The sequence below is a fragment of the Colius striatus genome, chromosome 1, assembly GCF_028858725.1.
Source record: "Colius striatus isolate bColStr4 chromosome 1, bColStr4.1.hap1, whole genome shotgun sequence".
Classification (NCBI taxonomy): domain Eukaryota; kingdom Metazoa; phylum Chordata; class Aves; order Coliiformes; family Coliidae; genus Colius; species Colius striatus.
The window spans coordinates 63,019,549-63,039,761 of NC_084759.1; the positions used below are offsets into that span (position 1 = coordinate 63,019,549).

The 20,213-nt window shown below is 39.3% G+C and overlaps 1 protein-coding gene across 4 annotated transcripts in view; it reads right to left on the bottom strand.

Annotated features, from left to right (window-relative positions):
* LOC104560978 (opsin-3) overlaps window positions 1–20,213 on the bottom strand; it is an 85,209-nt gene that overhangs the window by 18,485 nt on the left and 46,511 nt on the right. For all 4 annotated transcript variants that reach the window (XM_062020580.1, XM_062020577.1, XM_062020578.1 and 1 more), the window contains exon 4: window positions 2,936–3,169. In XM_062020580.1, the coding sequence (XP_061876564.1) occupies window positions 2,936–3,169 (234 nt within the window). The remainder of the gene's footprint in view (window positions 1–2,935; window positions 3,170–20,213) is intronic.

A 20,213-nucleotide genomic window follows, 5' to 3' on the forward strand; every position in this document is an offset into this window, starting at 1 on the left:
AAGGCAAAGACAAAACTTTTTCTCTGGGGTTGCTGGACCATGAAGGTGACCCAGGGCCTGCTTGGGAGTTAATTTAAAGGTGTGCTCTGCAGGCTAAGCTTTAAGGCTGATTCAGAGGCTGATGGTTCCACAATATCCCACATTGATTTATGATAGCTGGAAGCTAACACCACAGCTGCAGTCAACCAATGCTGTTTTGAAATCTTCAGGGTATGTCTCAAAGTAAAAAAAGTTTCCATGTGTACAGAGAGCTAAAAATTAAGCCATATGTTCTCAGCATATTTATAAGATGTAGGAGTAAATAGTATACTGTGGCATCTCACATCTGAAAAGACTACTGTGAAAAATGTTGGTCAGATAATTTCTGTGCTGGGAGGCACCAGCCCTCTGTGACAATTCTCAGCTAAGCACAAAGCCCAGAAGTGCTGACTGATGGAAAGAAGAGAGCTTTTCCTGAGGTGTCAAATTTACAAAAAAGAATGAGAACAACTAAAGAGTACCATGAACACTGGTGACACATCAGATGAGAGTGTTACGATTGTTCCCATTCTGAAAGGAAGCAGAACAGATGGAGGGATGTGTTTCACCCTTTTTGAGAGAAGCTCATTCCTCAGTGTCAGATAAACCCAATTATTTTTACTGGTAACACACAGTGGCACAGAAGATGAGAGCTGCAGATTAATGCTGGGCATTAGGTATTACTTTGGTTTTATTATAGTGAAATGTATTTACCCCTAATCTATCTAAGCTCCTTTTCAGGGCTGATTTTTACCCTGATTTCTGCATCAATAAGGAAGCTAACTATGAAAAAAAACCCAGTCCACACAGTAACTTCCAGCTGGCAAGACTGACTTGACTATCCCCTTGCATGTTTTTGTTAAATGGTGGCAGTGGTGGAACAGTAGACAATGGGAAACTATTGAAACGGTCTGTGTTCAAAGAAAGACTAGGAAGAATACTTAAGAAACTGTTTCCAGTTCCCTGCCATGGTGCTCCTGGATTGTTGCACAGCCTTTTCAGTTCCTGCTGCTAAAAAACAGCCCACTTCACCTCACAACTATCCTACCAGATCTTTCCCTTGTAGACAGATCACCTTACACTGATCTTTATCATATCTTATAAGATACGATAAATTAGATGAAAAGTAAACCCCATATTGAGGAACAAGTATTTCCTTTCTAGCTGAAAGTGGCAGATACTGTAAGGAGAGTGGTTTTAGACAACTTGCTATACTTCTGTGATGTTCAAGCACCCTGGTTTTATTCTTGGTAATCGAATTTTTCTCAACAGTAAGAATTTGCTTTTTTCTTCAGCACACCCACAGCAGCGTGACTGTCTCATAAGTCATGGATGCTGCAGAATTCAGTTTCCATAACTGCTTGGAGCACTTTTAGAATATAAGAATGGGCTTAATTGTGTGTATATCTGTGGACGCTAGGTTGGCAGAACAGCTAATTGTGTGTGTGTTTCTGTTCTCAGAACTCTCAGGCTGAGTTCATGTGTTTTAAGATGTTGTAACTTTCCCCTGCCTTCCATAATCTTGCTATTTGAGATGTGCCCTCTGTGTAAAGACAAAGGCAAAATGTTCTTGTTGTCAATATTATAGTCTGCTCTGGTTATCACAGCACGGTCAGGCTTCTCACAGCAGTCATGGATCTCAGTCAAACTGCTCAGAGAATAAAGCAACAAGACAGATGCTGCTGTTGAGAAGTTTCCACTAGATTTGTAAAAGGGGAGAGGAAGTAGAAAAAGTTAGTATTTTGCTTCAGCACTTTTCAAATGGAGCTCCATCTTTTTCAATGTCAGCTCAAACTAGACTTTGGAAATTAGGCCCTGGTCTTGGGGAAGTCAATAGTACTTTTCCTTTCTGATTTCAGGGAGGTTTCATTTCTTGCCCCAGGTCTTTCCTTCAAACTCCAGAGTCAGATTCATTCCTCATTTAAGAACTTTAGGGTACATAAATCAGAATAATAATGATCTCAGGCTAAGGCAAAATTGGAATATATTTAGCTGTTACGTTCAACTTTTCCCTTGTCTAGGTTCCATCATTATATACTGCTGCTGTTGATAAATACTAAGGGTAGGCTCCAGCATACACTGAGCAAAAAATGGTAAAGGAGGCTTATCTGCTATATAATAATATGATGGACATAATGAAGACGGGAAATTGAGAACAATTGTAATGAAAAAGGGAAAGTGTTTTCATAAACTATGCATATTTTCCAAATTTCTTACTGCAAAACACTTCTGAAACTTCCAGATCTGCCATTGTAAAACCTCAGGGTTAGAGTTGTAAACACAGAAACATTAGGCAGTTTAACTTGTATACTGAAAATACCATTTACAGGAATAAGAAACTTGAACTGTACCTAGGCATTTTAGAAGGGTTAGAATAGGCCTCGGTCCTCATAAGACAAAATTCATTATCCGTTTGGGTGTGTAGCTGAACTGAGAATTTAGTAGGAAGTATGCAGAAGTCCACAAAAACTGTAATTGCGATGACCATTGGTTTTCAAGGGGATCTGTCATGAAAATATTATTTGCAAATGGTCTCCTCCTTTATATAGTTTTCAAGATCACAAAATCCCTTCCTCCTCTCTTTCCTCTTTTCTTCCCCACACTCCTCAAACATTTGAGTATTCTTCTTGTAAATAGATGCCAATACCTTTGGCAACTAACTCTGCAGCATACAAATTAACACACGGTGTGTCCTCAGAACACAAGCAATTTCAGTAAGCAAACATTTGCCTATTCTTCCTATCTAGCAATACATTGTTGATTGCAAACACTTCCATCCCAAGACTCCAGTAATATCATGCGGACAAGTCTTGTATGTTTCTTGTAAAGACACATCTATAGGACTGGTAGTCACAGTGGTCAAGAACACCTAACAGCTGGTAAAGGAAACACAATTTTAAAATAATATATGTCTTACCTGCTTATTCATAAGTATGTAGATGATGGGATTGCAAACAGTGCTGCTTTTTGCTAGGATGGATGGTATGATGCTTGCAACTGGAGTCACCGTACCTGGCTTACCAAATGTTGCAAGTAATGCTATAACTCCATACGGAATCCAGCACACGAGGTAACATATAACTGTAGTGATCACCATGAACAGTACGTGGTATTCTCTCTTGCGGGCAGCGTTCTTGTGGATTTTTCCAACCTAGGGGATGGTGAGAAAATAAATAATTGAAGAAGCTAAGCTGTTGGATTGATTGCTTTAGCAATGATAATCAGCATTATGGTTCCAGAAATAAAACAAATAGGAAACCCAAAAGTGAGCAAATGCAATGGGAAGCCTCATTACCTCCAGCAGGTACTAGGAGAAGCCCTGTAGGCACCAAGCTGCATGCCAGCATAAACCCATTGCCAGAGTCACAGTGAAGGTTGGAGCAAAATAAAAAAAAAGCTGAAATCTGATGAGGTTAAGGAACTAGTCCTTAATAGGTGGTAGGTCATCTCAAGTTGCTTTTCAGGTATGGCATTTTGTACAATGTTCTCACTGACGTTAATCTAATACGCAGGACTTGCTTCAGATGGAGTAGCATTATGAAGCACAAGTGAACCAACAGAAGGGTTTTCTGTTAGAGGTAAGGAAACAGCAGACCAACACTAGGACTGTGCTTAGTACCTCTGTCCTTGGATGTTTCCAAGGTTTGGCTACATAAAACCTCAGCTGGCCTGGAGTTGGAATGGCAATGGTTGCACTTGGAGTAGGACACTAGAGAAGCCTTGCAAACAACATGTTATGATGTTTCCAGTGATAGGATTAATCCTTTCTAGACTTCTTTCTTCCAGATAGTTTACTATTTTGGCAAATGGGCCTCGCTCCTGATAACTACCAAACACATTTTTTTCTACTCTTTAAAAAAAGTGTGCTGAATACTGACATAGTTCAGCTACTGTATTGGGGTTTTGTGAAAAATGGAGTAAAACTGGGTAAACAGGAAGCACAGATTTAAATTAACAGTTTCTAGTTGATGGTACAACAGTCCATCTTGCTAACTTGCTAACTAGTAGTTACAATCTGTGAGCAAACTCAGCTGTGCTGTGGAAGTATTTACAGTCTATGCTTCAAAATGTACTCTCCTTTGACCAGTTCTGGACTGAAGCATCATGCCTTTTTGGAGGCTAGAGCTTGAAAATGAAGGTTAAACATTCAAGTAATAGACATTCACGTAAGAGCCAATTCTCATTTTTAAACTTTGGTGAGAATTAATTTTTCTGCAGACAGCTACAGAATGCTTTTCCAGTGTGTTCATATTGCTGAGTGCAGTGGTGATAACTGAGAGGATAAAGCTTCTTTCCCTACACAGAACACACATTCAGTACCATGCACAAGTGTTATTTAAAAGCAAGCTTCCCATGCAGTAGGTCTGTGAGATGGTCATTAGGTTTATCCAAAGCCCATGGCAGTCAGCACAGTGGGGTACAGGTCAGGTGTGGCAACTTAACCTCATTTTATTGGGATTATGAAAAAGTTCTTAGGAAACTTTTGGAAATATTAACTCCAGAATAGCAAGGCTGGTGTCCCTAAGCCAACTTTGCAGCCAAGAAAGAAAAGCAAATTTGACAAGGAGGTTAATTTTGGAGACAATTTCTCTCCACTGACTCTAGACAGAGCCTCAGCACACTGGTCTCCCTAGAGTGTGGTTAATTCCCCAAATTCGCTCCAACATGTGTTTAGCAAACTCTGATGTGTCAGCAGGATTTCAGGAAGTATTTGAATATTTAAATTGTATCAATTAAGACTTGTACTCAGATAAATGTAATTTTTGTCTACTTTAAGGTCATTTTGCTCCTGAATGTGGTACTTGAGAGTAAACTGCACCTGAGGGAATTAAATCCCTGTAAAGCTACAAACATAAATAAGCAAAAAGGCAGTTCCCTGGAATACAATGCATTCTGAACTTTACCTAACAGAAAAATAATTTTGAAATGAATAGACTTAAGCCGATGCAGAACACTGATGTGCATAACTCTGTAAATGAATAGAATACAGTTAAAGGTAGAAGCTACTAATCACTCAAGTTAAATATCTTATCCTATTTCCGGGCACACATGCTAATGCAGGGGAAATGAAGCATTACCTACCTCTTTGTGGTATGGGTGCTTTTGCATAACATTTGTGTTTATGTCTCAGACTGCAAATTAGAAACAACCATGTAACTGTGTAAGCACATATGGAAGGCAAAGCAATATGGCAACACTGTTTGGCTTTAGCCCTCACAGAATCATAGAAACACAGACAGATAGAGATTGGAAAGGATCTCTAGAGATCATCCAGTCCAACTTCCTGCTAAAGCAGGTTGACCTTGTGATCAGGTCACACAGGAACCTGTGCAGGCGAGTTTAGAAACCTCCAGAGGAGACTCCATAACCTCCCTGGTCAGTCTGTGCCAGGGCTCCCTCGTCCTCGAAGGAAAGTTTCTCCTCACAGAATCACAGAATGGTAGGGGTTGGAAGAGACTTCTAGAGGTCGAAGCCTTCTGGAGTGTAGGAAAGAAGTCAGAGAGTTGTCATCCATGGGGCAGAGTCTAGTTGGAGGCCTGTATTGAGTGGAATCCCTCAGGGGTTGATGCAGGGACTAGTACTGATCAATATCTTCATTAATGACCTTGATGAGGGAACAGAGGGCAATGTCAGCAAGTTTGCTGATGATACTAAACTCAGGGGAGTGGCTGACACACCAGAATGCTGTGCTGCCATTCAATGAGACCTGGACAGGGAGAAATCTAATGAAATTGAACAAGGTCAAGTAGAGTGTTGCATCCGGGAAAGAAGAACCCCATGTACCAGTACAAATGGGGAATGAACTGTTAAAGAGTAGTGTAGGGGAAAAGGACCTGGGGGTCATGGTGGATAGCAGGATGAACATGAGCCAGCAATGTGCCCTCCATGGCCAAGAAGGCCAATGGCATCCTGGGGTGTATTAGAAGGGCTGTGGGCAGTAGGTCAAGAGAGGTTCTCCTACCCCTCTACTCTGCCCTTGTGAGACCACATCTGGAATATTGTGTCCAGTTCTGGGCCCTTCAGTTCAAGAAGGACAGGGAGCAGCTGGAGAGAGTTCAGTGCAGGGCCACAAAGATGATGGAGTGGAGCATCTCCCTTATGATGAAAGGCTGGGGCTCTTTAGCTTGTAGAAGAGAAGACTGAAGGATGATCTCATTAACGTTTACAAATAGGTAAATGGCGGGTGTCAGGAGGATGGAGTCAGGCTGTTCTCAGTGATGTCCAATGATAGGACAAGTGGCAATGGGTACAAGCTGGAACATAAGAGGTTCCAAAGAAACATAAGGAAAAATGTCTTCACTGTGAGAGTGATGGAGCACTGGCACAGGCTGCCCAGATGGGTTGTGGAGTCTCCTTCTCTGGTGACATTCAGAACTCACCTGGATGAGTTCCTGTGACCTACTCTAGGTGACCCTGCTCTGGCAGGGGGGTTGGAATAGATATTTTGAAGTCCCTTCCAACCCTCAAGATTCTGTGATTCTGTGATCTCAAGTTTCAGTAAAAATATTCCTGTTAAAAGTAAATAAAATACACATTAAACTTAGTCTGCTGAAAAGTAACTTATTTTTCCTGTCTAGACTTTTAACGCTTTTCTGTCAAGAGGCAATTACAACATAAAAAACATATTTTCTGAAAACACTGGGGAATACTCTTTTTTTTTCTTTTTTTCAAGAAAGAATAAACAAGTTCTTTATGTTTATCTCACAATTACTTTAGCTAGAAAAAAGGATTAATAATAGATAATGGTCCAATACCCTATTGCTTTTCTGAACTGAATTTTTCATGACTAATGGGAATTTCCTCTGACTGAAGAATCCAGGACTCCATATCAGTTGAAGCTATATTAGAAGTTTAATATTAATCGATGAATGCAAAGTCTCATCTAGCCACACATGTAGCATCCACATCTAAAGATCTTCAATAAAGGCAGAGGCATGTTAGCACATTTTTCCTCTGTGTTTAGATATCTTGGTCTTGAGTTTGCAAGAATTTACCCTCTTGCACGGATAAAACGTATTTCATAAACAAGTGAAGGAAATATATGTAAAAGTAAAGTGACTGTGGGTGTGATTTTGGTATGAATCCTTCTATTATCACATCTCTGTCTTGTTTTCTGTATTGGCTTTGCCTGGGCAAGGTTTTGGTAGCAAACATTAGCGAACAGGGCCAATGTCAGTCACCACCCAGAGGGTCAGCTGGCATCCAGCCTGGGCAAAACCTCTAAGTTTCCTTAGGAAGAGAAGCCTGCATTGTCATTGTGTCTGTGTCAATAGGTTAATAAATTTGTTTGTTGGGTGTAGTAGCTTCCTTGTATATTTGTTTGAGGTGTTGAAAATTATTAGGTCGATGGGAGTCTTTGACATCAAGCTCTTTGTATATCAGTAGAGCAGAATTATACTTATTTCCACTACCAAGAAAAACGCAATGTGACATGAACTCGAATTAGACATCAGAGAATCCACTCTAGTTTAGGTTATATTTTGATTTTGCTTATATTTTTCCTCTCATCTTCCTCTTATGATAAATAAAAAGGAGAAAACGCTGATCACAGTTGTTCCTGAAATAGGACATTTTTATGTGTCCCCAGTATCCATTAAGGGTGACATTCTGCTGCAGTCTTCTGTAATTTAGTTTAAAACTAATTTATCATAAGACAGACCTATTGGAAAGCAAACTTAGTTAGCTATCATGCTCACAGAGTCTTTCACTTCCATGTTTACACCAGCTAAGTCACTTGTTTTAATTTTTACGTACCACAGATTATAACTCTATAACAAGATTTATTTACAGTCCAGATCCTGAGAATGAGCAAATTACAACTTTAGGGGTTTTTAAAATAACTTTCTTTTTCAAGAAGTTAATTTCTGTTCCCACTGCCACAGAGAGGACAAGGATGGTGAGTACAAAGGACAAATGACTTTTAGGCATCTCCTGCAATGAACCCCAAATGTACTTGATGCTTCTTTCCTTAGCTTTCTCTAAAGAGAACGTCTCTTCTTTCCTTAGACAGAGAAGGGAACAATCTGTCCTTTTCCATGCAGAAGGCAAGCCAGCATCTTCCAAACACATGAAAGCTGTTGTACAATGGTATGGGAAAGAATAACAATATGGCTATGGGCCAGAGGAAATTATTTTAGAGTAACAGGTTCTGGTTACTGAATTTAGGCATTTACAGGTCAGTTCAGACCCTGCTATTGGTCAAGTTAACCAGTTAAGTCAGTCTGTTCTGCAGGAAGTAGCCAGGTAGCAACCACAGCTGGGCCCGTGGGCTTTTTTTCAAGCTAAACACTGGCTTTCCAGCCCAGACAAAAGAGGATAGGCAGCTCCTTGCCTCCTGTGAGAGATTTACCACTTTTAATACTTTTCTTAGCCACCACATGGCTCCATATGGGACAAGAGCCCTGGGCAGTGCCCTGCCAAAGGGAACAGCCTGCCCTGTCCTGTGCCAGAAGTTTGACATACTGCAGCCCCTTCTCAGCTCCCTCTGGATTTAGCTGACCAAGGGAGTACTGGTGACACTTCACCTGCTCAGAAGGCAGCACATATGCAATGAAAGACCTGCGGGATGGTTGTACACAGAAGCTGTGCTGATGAATACTGCAGGCAACTGTGAGGCTCACAGTGCCAGAGGCGCATACCGAAGTCACCCTATAAGGCACTAACATGTACAACTGTACATGTTCTCATCATCCATGGGCAAGATGTTTTCTTTTTTTACACATGGGTTAAAGATAGGTATTAAGAAGCTGAAGCTTCAGTGATGAAGGTCTAACCTAATTGTTTTAATTCCCTCATGTTTTCTTTTTTTTGCATTTACACTAGTCTCTCCTCCTTCCTCAATGCAGCCATGCAAACATCTTGAAAGGTTCTGAAGAATATACATCATCACATCCATCTAACCACTAGATGGAGAAACTACATGGTAAGAATCCAGCATCCATAGCCACTTCAAGTAGGTGACATGAGCATATTGCACCTTAAAAATCAGGGAGGCTGTTTGTGTGTTTTGTCCTTCAAATCAGTTTCCTTTTCTCCAACTATTTATTAAGATGGAAAATAATGTCAGTTATTATACGCTTGTACAGCTAAACAGTGGATGCCATAATTGTCCTTTACATAATGTACACTAATTAAGAAATATGGAAACAGTGTACAAAATTTTTATTATGGCTGATGCATTATTCCTGGGTCTATGTTTGTACATTTCACACTTAAATAACCACATTTTCTTCACTGCTTTGGAACTGCACAGGAAAGAGAAGGCAACTAATGAGAAGTAGTGTGGTTGCCAGCCTCTCTAAGTATCAGTTGTTTTGACATGATCAAATATTCAACAGTACTACCAATACCAGAGACAAACAAAATAATAATAATCATATGAGGAAAGTCCACCAATCTCCAAACATTTAGACTCCTACAGCTTCTTGAAACAAACAGAAGGGAGCAAGGCATTTTTAATGCAAAAGCTGCAACAGAGAAAAAAAAAGCTGGAAAAAGATCATCCTTCTTCCTTCATGAACCAATCAAGTACGACAGTCTTCTCTAATATGTTTCTAACAAAAGAAAATTAGAAATGCTCTCCATTTATTGGTATGAATAAACCTTTACACAGCCTAGGAGTGTTTCAAACTAAGCAATGACTCAAGTCAGTTATGATGAGCTTTCTCCTCTCCCATTTTGATTCTGTCCTGAAGCAGAAACAAGTTAAAAAGTAAAAAAAAAAAAAAAGGAAACTCAAACCAAACCCACTCCAAAGCATGACAAGGTATTAAAAACTGTAGGAAACAGAAGCTCCAAATAATCTACCTTTCAGTGTATTGTATGGATTAATAGTAAATTTGATGAAATACTTTTTTGCTTCAGATAAATAAACATGGTAAAAGAGAGCTCACTGGTTTAAAAATAAATCCTTTCTTTATCAGTATTTAGGCTGCTAAGTTCAAAACAAGAGTGAATCCTGTCTCTGTGGAAACAGGGACTAAAAAGAAACACGTGCTTCGGTACTCTTAGAATCCATTAGGCTCTGGCTCTACACTGGCTGAACTGAGATTTAAGTACGCACATGAGCACTTTGTTCGGTTGGGAGCACACAGTGAGTTAATAGCAACAAATACAGAAGGAGTAAGCCATGAAGTCACACAAGAGGCTTTAGAGTTAATTATTTTAATGTCACTATTAAGTTTAGGAATTGAAGCTAGTAAGAAGGATATTTTATCAGTTGAAGACTGGCTGTATTGGGAATTTTTGTTACTGAAATGGAAACAATCATTTTAATGCCTCAAGGTGAAGTAAAGCTATGCTTTAAATACAAAGCTTATGGCTTTGTAAACTGCCCTTGAAGCATAACTGCTATTGCTGCTAATATCAGTGAATTTCTATTATGGACTTAAGGAACACTGTTAATCCTCTTAGTTGCAGGAATTCTTTCACTGCACTAGCTAAAGGGCTTTTAGTGGCAATTTGACTTACACAGTGAACATCCCCATGCACTCAACAAGCAACTGATGCTGTCACTTCCATTGCATGTGACTATTTTATCCTGACCTTCTTTCCTTGCTGTGGATTTTCTAGTGTCCCTGTGCATGAGAAAATGAAAGGTGGGTTACGCATAGCTACCATTTGGTTTGCATTAACAGTTTGGTTTTTGAAAGAGAAGTACATTATTAGATACTCATATCTTCTCCAAATGGAGGCTGTCTCCTTTTTTCTCTACAGCTGCTGTCATACCCTTATGCAAAAGGACTGACTCATTGAACGGTCCAAAGCTATGACAGCAGTAAGTAAAGCAATTGGGAAATGTTAATACCTACACCCAATAAAGACATAAGAGTGCTTCTGAGGTGAAACAGAATCACTGTAACTCTGAAGGGCCACCAGTCCTGTCAGATCATTTAAGCTGATGTATTTGATATGATGATATACACTTCTCAAAAATGTTACTTGCATGTATGTCCTTCAGTGACTGTGAGACTGCACAGAGCTGGTATTTCTGATATTGGCAGCATTGCTTCTATAGCACTTACCTGCCTGAAACAAATCAAAGGTGTGTAGAAAAGAATATATGTGGAAAATGGAAACTGAAAGGACAGTGAAGAGTGTTTTTACTACCTGGAAGATATAGTTAGGTGAAAGGTGCATCAAGTGTTATGTCCAAAGTTATTTAAACTCTGATTAATTTTATATCAAAAACATGATCAAAAGAAACTGTTTACTATAAAATATTAAGTGGTTGGAGTTTTGTGTGTCTGACACGATTTACCTTATTTCACAAATTCCCTAGATAGTTTATGACACTGTAATATATAGTAAGGAATTCCCTTGAAGCCGTTCAGTCTAAATTTTCCCAAACTGATAGCAATCACAAACTGTACTGGCTGCTTGTATTTGATTTCTTGTCTAAGCTCACTTCTAGCAAGCATGCTGTAACTGGCTTGACTCACACCAACTGACATTCCTATCAATGGGCTCAGGAAGAACATGTCAGCCTGAATTGGTCTAAAACCAGATTATATGGAATACAAAGAGGCTTCAAAGCTTTAAAGGCAGGATTCACTACACCGATTCCAGCATGTGCTACAAAGGAGATGAGTCCTCCTTGATCAAGGAAGACACCTATTTTGACCTGAAAAACCACTGAGACAAAGCTAGCTCTAGTGTTGGGAGTATGTTGTGTTGGGACTATGGCCCCTACATAGAGGCTAGCATTACAGTTTTAAAGCTCTGGAAGAACTAAATGTTCATGTGCCTTCAGACAGCAAATACCAGTTGTATTTTTCAGTTCGTTTCATTTGAAGTAGCTGAAAGTCAGTCCCAGGCCATAGGTAATGTTGCAGCTACCTGCATCTAAGCCTACTTGCAGATTTTTCTGGGGAGAATGAGGGTTTGGTATATATTCTGATGGCCAAGCCAGAGTACTTCTTGACCTGGTGCTGAGCATTCAGACCATCACTGTTAAGCACCTGACAGCAAAAACTACAAGACCTGAGCAGATCCACCATCCTCCTTTTGACTGCAGAAGAAGCCTAGAAGACTTATTTGGACTAACCTTTTGCTGGCTGAGGCTATACCAACTAAATGTCATCCAGGAAAAAAAGAAGGGGACAAGAGAGGCAGCTACCCCTATTCCCATTGCATAGTACCCAGGTAAACCTGGGATTTTACATTAGCATATGGCCAGAAAGTGATAACATTGCCAACACAAGTATTAAAAAAGAGAAAATTATGTGTTTTTTCATGAAGACAGGAACTAACTAAGCTTGTTGATGTTCAGTCTTTATGCTATGGTTAGAAAACTTTCATTGTAAGACATATCAACAAGTACACATCAATAAAAGCACAGGTTGCTTTTGTTGTAGCTGTGTGGAGTAGTTATCTCAAAACCCCAGTAACATTTGTTCTGTGGCTGAATTAAACAAGAGTTAGATGGACAAGTACAGAGTCCTGCATCTGCGAAGGAACAACCCCGTGCACCAGTACAGGCTGGGGATTGACCTGCTGGAGAGCAGCTCTGCAGAGACAAACCTGGGAGTCCTGGTTGATAATAAAATAACCATGAATCAGAAATGTGCCCTCATGGCTAAGGCCAATGGCATCCTGGGATGCATCAAGAAGAGTATGGTCAGCAGGTCAAGGGAGGTTCTGCTCCCCCTCTACTCTGCCCTGGTGAGACCTCATCTGGAGTGCTGTGTCCAGTTCTGGGCTCCTCAGCTCAAGAGGGACAGGGAGCTTCTGGAAAGAGTCCAGCGCAGGGCCACCAAGATGATCAGGAGACTGGAGCATCTTTCTTATGAGGAAAGGCTGCAGAAATGGGGGCTGTTTAGTCTAGAGAAGGCTGAGGGAGGATCATGTTAATATTTACAAGTATATAAATGATAGATGTCAGGAGGTTGGAGCATCCCTTTTTTCTATTGTATCTAGTGACAGGACAAGAGGTAATGGGATGAAGCTGGAACACAAAAAGTTCCACTTAAATGTAAGAAAAACCTATTTCACTGTTCAGGTGAGGGAGCCCTGGCACAGGCTGCCCAGGATGTGGAGTCTCCTTCCTTGGAGGTCTTCAAGACCCACTTTGACGAATTCCTACGCAACCTGATCTAAGTGGACCTGCTTTAGCAGCAGGGTTGGACTAGATGAGGGACCTTTAGGTCCCTTCCAATCCCTACCATTCTGTGATTTTGTGATTAAAGGAATGTTTTGTCAGCAAATAAAACATAGACTTCTAAAAGAGATCAAGTAGCTGCTGAACCGAGTCAGGACTGAGTGTGGCGCATAATACTGGGTTCATCTATGACAATGAAACTGAGGAATTCCACCCTGGGGAGGGAAAAACTGAAGGTCTCTATGATACTCTTCAATAATAGAATAAAAATGCAGTTAATTTCGTAAAGGTAATATATAAAAATCACATGTTGCTCCTTAGTAATACAACTTGATATTACAAAGGTGGAAGGGTGCTGAGATCACATTCAGAAAATCAAGCCAGTAATTTGGCTAAAGTCTTTTTTTTTTTTTTAAAGCTTACCAACATATTACATCTTTAACAGATTTAATTTTTCAATAACAAGCTTCTTGTTTGTGGTGGGGGTTTGATTTTTTTTTTTTTTAATAACTTCTGCAATAGCTTTAACTGACCTAATGGCCCTTCTGAAGTTAAGGGAAATGAGAAATGAAAGATACTTCTGTTTTACAAAGCTGACTTCAGGGTATTTTGCATTGAAGGATTTCTGAAAAAGAAGAGAAAAATATCAGATATTAATTTTTTCTTGGTTTCTGTGTACTTCCTTCCAGAGAGAGCACCCAGCAGAATATATATCTGCAAAGTCACTAATATGGTTGAACTCTGCAAAAATATATGAACTGACAGGTGTAAAATTTCTTTCCAGATTTCAAAGTTACTATTTATTGGATGCTCAGCAATAAAATGCTACCATCTACACAGAAAATAGAGTGTGTATTGGCCTGCATCTAAAGTGTTTTCAATCAATGGCAACAAAAAATAATGCTTCCACTTAAATATAAGAAAAAATTATTTTATTGTGAGGGTGAGAGAGCCCTGGCACAGGCTGCCCAGAGGGGTTGTGGAGTCTCCTTCCTTGGAGGTCTTCAAGACCCACTTGGACATGTTCCTATGCGACCTGATATAGGTGGACCTGTTTCTGTAGGGGGGTTGGACTAGATGATCTCTAAAGGTCCCTTCCAACCCATACTATTCTATGATTCTTTGAAAAGACTGGAACACTAATATAGCTAAAGCAGGAAATAACAGCCTGTAAATAAATACAAGTGTCAGAGTGAATGTCAGTTGAGTTTGGAAAAATTGTTTAGCTGAAATCAGAAACTTCTCCTCAACCTTCAGGCACGTTTGCAGTTTGGTTTTTGACGTCTCCCTTCTCACTGGAAAAGGTAGTGTATATATGAATGTATAATTTTTTTTTGTAAATATGTAAAAGTGTGTACATACCATACTGTATATGCGCTATATATGTACACAATCTATACATTATATAATATATACACACATACATATGCCCATAATTGTGTGAGAAGTCAAACACCGGAGTTATCCAAGTTTGGAGAAGCTATGATGCAAATAGGATTCATTGCTCTCTTTACCTCGAGTTAGATCAACAACCACCTTTTCTACTACTACCAATACTTCCTCTGAATCTGGAGTGTGGATTTAAAAAGAAAAAAAAGCACCAGGATAATGTTTTCCCTAAAATCAGACCTTGGTTATTCCCCTAGATACACTTTTGTATGCATATATAAAGGTCTCACTCACATTTAACACTACTTTTCACCAGGCTACTATATGTGGGTGAGAACCAAGCTTTGCTTTCCTTGGGATTAGTAGCTGCTCTCCTTGCAGTGAAATTAGATGCTAAAATCTCTCAGGCATCAGCAATTTTTCAGCATCTAACCACAATTACAGTTTCCCCACACTTAACTGAGGGATTCCCTCTCATCCTCTTGGAAACTTCTACTGACAAATAAGACAAAGCACGATTAAGGACATGCGGGTATGCCTTTGACATGTAGCTATTTATATTTAAATAAGCCTAATATATGTGCTCTGATTTGCCTGTCAAATTCTATAGACTCTACACAGAATATAAATCCAAAATGGTTTCAAAGCTTTTGTCTCATTGGCATTTTTAAAAATATAGCAATTACACTGAATCTGGCATTCTCCTCCATACTCATGACAGACCTTTTCCCTCAAATTACTATATACTTATCATAGCACAGGTGTGTTCAGTAAAAAAAAAACCCAAAGAAACCAAAACACAATCTGCAAATTCTGGAAGTCTTGAATCCCTCTCCTCTCAGCAGGAGTCTCAACACCCTCCTGAATTTTAATCTCTCTATTACAGCACATCATCCTTTTTTCAAGACAGAATGACAAGTAGGAGGGAGAAATTCATATAAACAGCTAAGTTAGATCAATTAAATTTAACCAATAAGACTGCTCAGCTGTACACATATTTGTGCACCCAGGATTGTGTACTCAGGATTGTGTTGCACCTGAAGAAGTTCAGTCTAGCCATCACTCTCATACACCAGAGAGAGTAAGCAAGGGGAAATTAGCATAGTGAGTTATACCCAGTCTGAGTGCTTATAAACATTTCTCTTAGCTCACAGAATGTAATGATAAATTATCTTTCTGTAGCTTCCATATTATAGAATATCCTCTATAATGAATGTCTTGTTTTAGGAATTCCAGTTAAGAAATTTACACTTATATTGCTGTAAAATTTCATATTTGGTTTAGATTACTGAAATGTCAAGATAAGCAGAACCACACTTTTACAATTTTATGAGTTTGATATATTATCCTTTAAGGCTGTCTTTGACTGTGCAGCGATTTGTGCTTGTGATTAAACACAAAATAATCTAGGACTAAATAAGATTGAAGTCCATACTTAATTCTCTGTAAGCCGGTCCCCAAATCCCTTATCCATTAGATGAGTGAGGAGGGCAGAGTGTCTCCAGAAGACAGTGTGTGAATACAAAACAGTCCAACCTTCTGCCAAGCATACCTAAGCTGCAAGAGTAGGGACAATGTGGCAAAGAGGTATGTGGTTTTTAAGAGAGATAGAGTTATGCACTACATTAGAAATATTTCTCTGTGTCTGGTCAGTCTACACAAGCTGATGCTGTATTGAATATATGTATACAGAGGGACCTTGACAGACTTTAGATGTGAGGCCATGAAGTTCAACAAGGCCTAGCGCAAGGTCAGGGCAATCCCAAGCACAAACAGGCTAGGGGATGAGTGGATTGAGCGTAACCTTGCAAAGAAGGACTTGGGGGTACTGATGGGTGAAAAACTCAGTGTGAGCCAGCAATGTGACAACCATGTCCTGGACTGCATCAAAAGAAATATGACCAGCAGTAGGCTGAGGGAGCTGATTCTCCCCCTCTTCTTCACTCTGGCAAGACCCCACCTAGGGTACTGTGTCCAGCTCTGAGCCCTCAACATAAGAAGGACATGCACCTGTTAGAGCTTGCTCAGAGGTATGATCCCAGTTCTGTTGAAGCAGTTCATTACCTCTCCCAGTCGAGAGGAGGGTCACAAAAGATGATCTGTGAGCTGAAGCACCTCTCCTATGTAGACAGTCTGAGAGAGTTGGGTTTGTTCAGCCTGGAGAAGAGAAGGCTCTGAGGAGACCTTAAAGCAGGTACCTAAAGTGGCCTAGGAAAGATGGATAGGGACTTTTTAAAAGGGCATGGAGATAGGACAAGGGGCAATGGCTTCAAATTTCAAGAGGAAAGATTTAGATTAGATGTAAGGAAGAGGTTCTTTACTGTGAAGGTGATGAGGCACTGGAACAAGTTACCCTGAGAGGCTGTGGATGCCCCATCCCTGGAAGTACTCAAAGTCAGGCTGGTCTAGTGGAGCAACCTGATCTAGTGGAAGGTCTCCCTGCCCACGGTGGGAGGGTGCAACTAGCTGATCGAACTCAAACCAGTCTATGATTCTATGAAAGCTTATAAGCTATAGATAGATATGGGTGAGGAGGGATATCAATGTTCTTTTTTGCTTTGTTTCGGTTTTATACCAAATCATGATTTAAAATGGAGCCATCTAGATGTCTTCCCTGTACAGTTAGAAACATCATTTCAAGATAGAGCAAAGGAGTACAACAAGACGTATGTGTGTCTGGTCTTTCAGTAAAATGTTTTTGAATTATACTTCTACCACCACACATGATCTTTCAACTCAAGATTAAGCCAAATTTTGTCCTTTTTCTATCGTCTAAAGTTGGATAAAATCTTTGAAAAGGAACAGAAATATGTTTTCTAATGCATCAGAAACACTGAAATAGACGTCATAAAGTATGATAAACACCATTAAGTACTCTCTAACTAACTGAAAATGCATTCCACATGGGACAAATCAGATCTTTCTGAAAAAACGTTGGGTTATAGGTGTTCTTACAGATTGAAAAATCTGTCATTCTAAAAGTTTATTTTACTTTGCCAAATGCACATAAAAAAAAATAGCAGATGGTGAAGGCAAAGGACTGAATTTCTCTGCTTTTCTAACATTTCAGTTTCATATTGCCATAAACTAGTACTGTAAACTTTCTGTTACCTTGATTAATTTGTTTTACAGTCTTTGCAAATAAATGTTGGGAATGCCATGAATTTTAATGCATTTAAAATTACAGAGCCAAAGGCCTGGAAGGATTCTTACAAAATACAGCGACATCCATCACCTCTTTTTCTGCAGTAAGCACTAAATGCTGGACAAGTATTCCTCAACTAGCCTGAGATTTATTTTCTAATAGAAACACATTTCATATCCTTTAACACTCTGCTCCATTATTTCAGTACTTATAACCTTACAAACTTTTCAGTACGATCTGATTTAAACCTTCATTTCTAGAAACTGTTTTCTTTTATCTTTCCATTAGTGTAAAGGTGTACAAGCACAATTAGTCACAACCATTTTTGTTTAGTTGCAGTGTTTTTTACATTTGAAAACTGATCACATGCCCATTCTCGGTATTTACTTATCTTGGTTTAACAAAAACAGCACACAGAACAGAGCATGTCCAAGGTCAAATGTTTCACATCTCTGCTCACTTATCCCATCATAAGATCTGTTCTGTTTGAAAACGTATTGTCTTCCCAAACCCGCATATCATTTGTAACTTACTATTCAAATTAGATCTTTTAGACTGTACTGATTCCCAGCCTGTATTTACCCATCCTATATGATTTCTCTGACCTAAGCAAAACTCTGCACTTGCCTGAATGAGCTCTGATGTTCACTGACAGTTTTAGATAGAGATTCCTACTTCATAATCCAAATTGGTAATGAAAATGCTGAAAGCACTTGACAGATCTTTATGAAATAAGCATCTTTCAAGGACTCCTTTAAGACAGTATTTCCTTAGCTGTTAAAAGCACGTCAAGAACTTGAGTTATATCCCAACTACAGTTCCCCTTCTGTCCACTAGAGCAGGTTATTTGTCAAAATGAAAATCAGTACATTTCAGTTTGGTCATCTTTTGACCAACTCATGTTGGTAGTTCTGACCCAGAACATTCAAGTGTAAAGGGACTGAAGCCTGTTTTAAAGTAGTGAGAGAAAAAACGAGCTTTAAAAAGGGAATAAAAACCCCTCTGCTTCCTGTTTGGTATGGCCCAACCATGACTTAATGGGGCATCTATATAAAGGAGGTAGTTGAAAATGTACAGGTTATGGATCTTTGGAAAACAAAACTCCTTGGCTGACACTTCTGCAGTAAATGCTCAGACTGCTGGATAGCAAAGACCGTCTTCTGTTATAAATCTTTATTCTCCATACCTGGTAAGATTGCTCTTTCTTGTCATGAGTGGATATAAACTTCATATCTCTTTTTAAAAATTATGTGAACAGCCGAAGTATTAAGAATTTCTTTGAATATGAGAAAGCCAAATGGGAAACTGGTGGGATCATGTGATGATCACAGTATAAAAGATGTAATAAGGGCTGAGAACACTCTAGGACAGAGTTTGTCTTACCATATGCACACGAAAATATTAAACCAGAGATTATGAACACTTCAGTTATTCGTGTCCAAGATTCTTCTGGACCTTTAAAATTAATCCCCTTTCACTGTCTACTTGTATTACAGAGTAACAGATGTTACATATGTCACGTTCTGCTGAAGAGGCACTCCTGACTTCATAATGTATTTCACTATCCATATATACACTTACTTGTTCCTAGAATGACAGTTTTCACATGTATGCTGTTGACATCAAGAAAATAAATTAATTCTTCTGTTAAGGTAATAGCCACAAATATTTCATCTTGTGGACACACAATGAAGAAGATGAACAAAACAAGACTTTTGAAAAATTTCTTTTTCCTCTCAAAGATATTTTTGTGTAATTAACTTGAAGATGAGATTCGGCATATCAATGCCAGTTGTTAAAATTGCCCATAGCACAGAGCATTCATCTGAGAAGACGGTACCTAGAGAATATGTGCAACAGACTTTGCCATAGGCTGCCACCGGTCTTCACTGAAACAAAGTTCACCAAACTTGCTTTAGGGCAGACGAGTGATTTCTATAGAGACACCCAGCATCACTTAGGGAAGAAGTGGCAGTTTTATAGCACTAATAGCCCAGCTAGAGACCTACTGGCATTTCTAAGGGAGAGCCAAGCATTTATAAAAGTGATGAGTGGTGTTATCTTCACACTTATATAAATCCTTGTCCTTGCAGAAAGAGCACAATACAGATAGTGCTGAAGCACAACTGTAAAGTATAGTGATGCTAAATTATGGTGTGGATAGGGAAGAGAAATACATTACACATTAAAATGTGCAATTTTGAAAAAAAAATGGTTAGTTAGCAAACTCCATTACATTATTATCTGTGAACTGTAATCACGTGTAAAATAAAACATAGCAGACAACAGATAGGCCTGCTGACTTTGGAAGAAAACAGTGAAAAACACCAACAGCCCATCACATTATATTGGCTTGGATACTACCCATTCTTGACAGCTCCAGGGGTTCTGAGCTTGTAAATTATTACAGCAGAGAAACAATTTCAGTAAGAAAAAGACTAAAGTAACCCCTTAGAAAGTGACTGGGATATAGGATGGCTGTTATTGGAACTTTAGCTCTAAATAATGTTGGGTTTCCCTCAAAATTTGTTTTCTAGTTTATGGAGGGGGAGGAGTACAGCA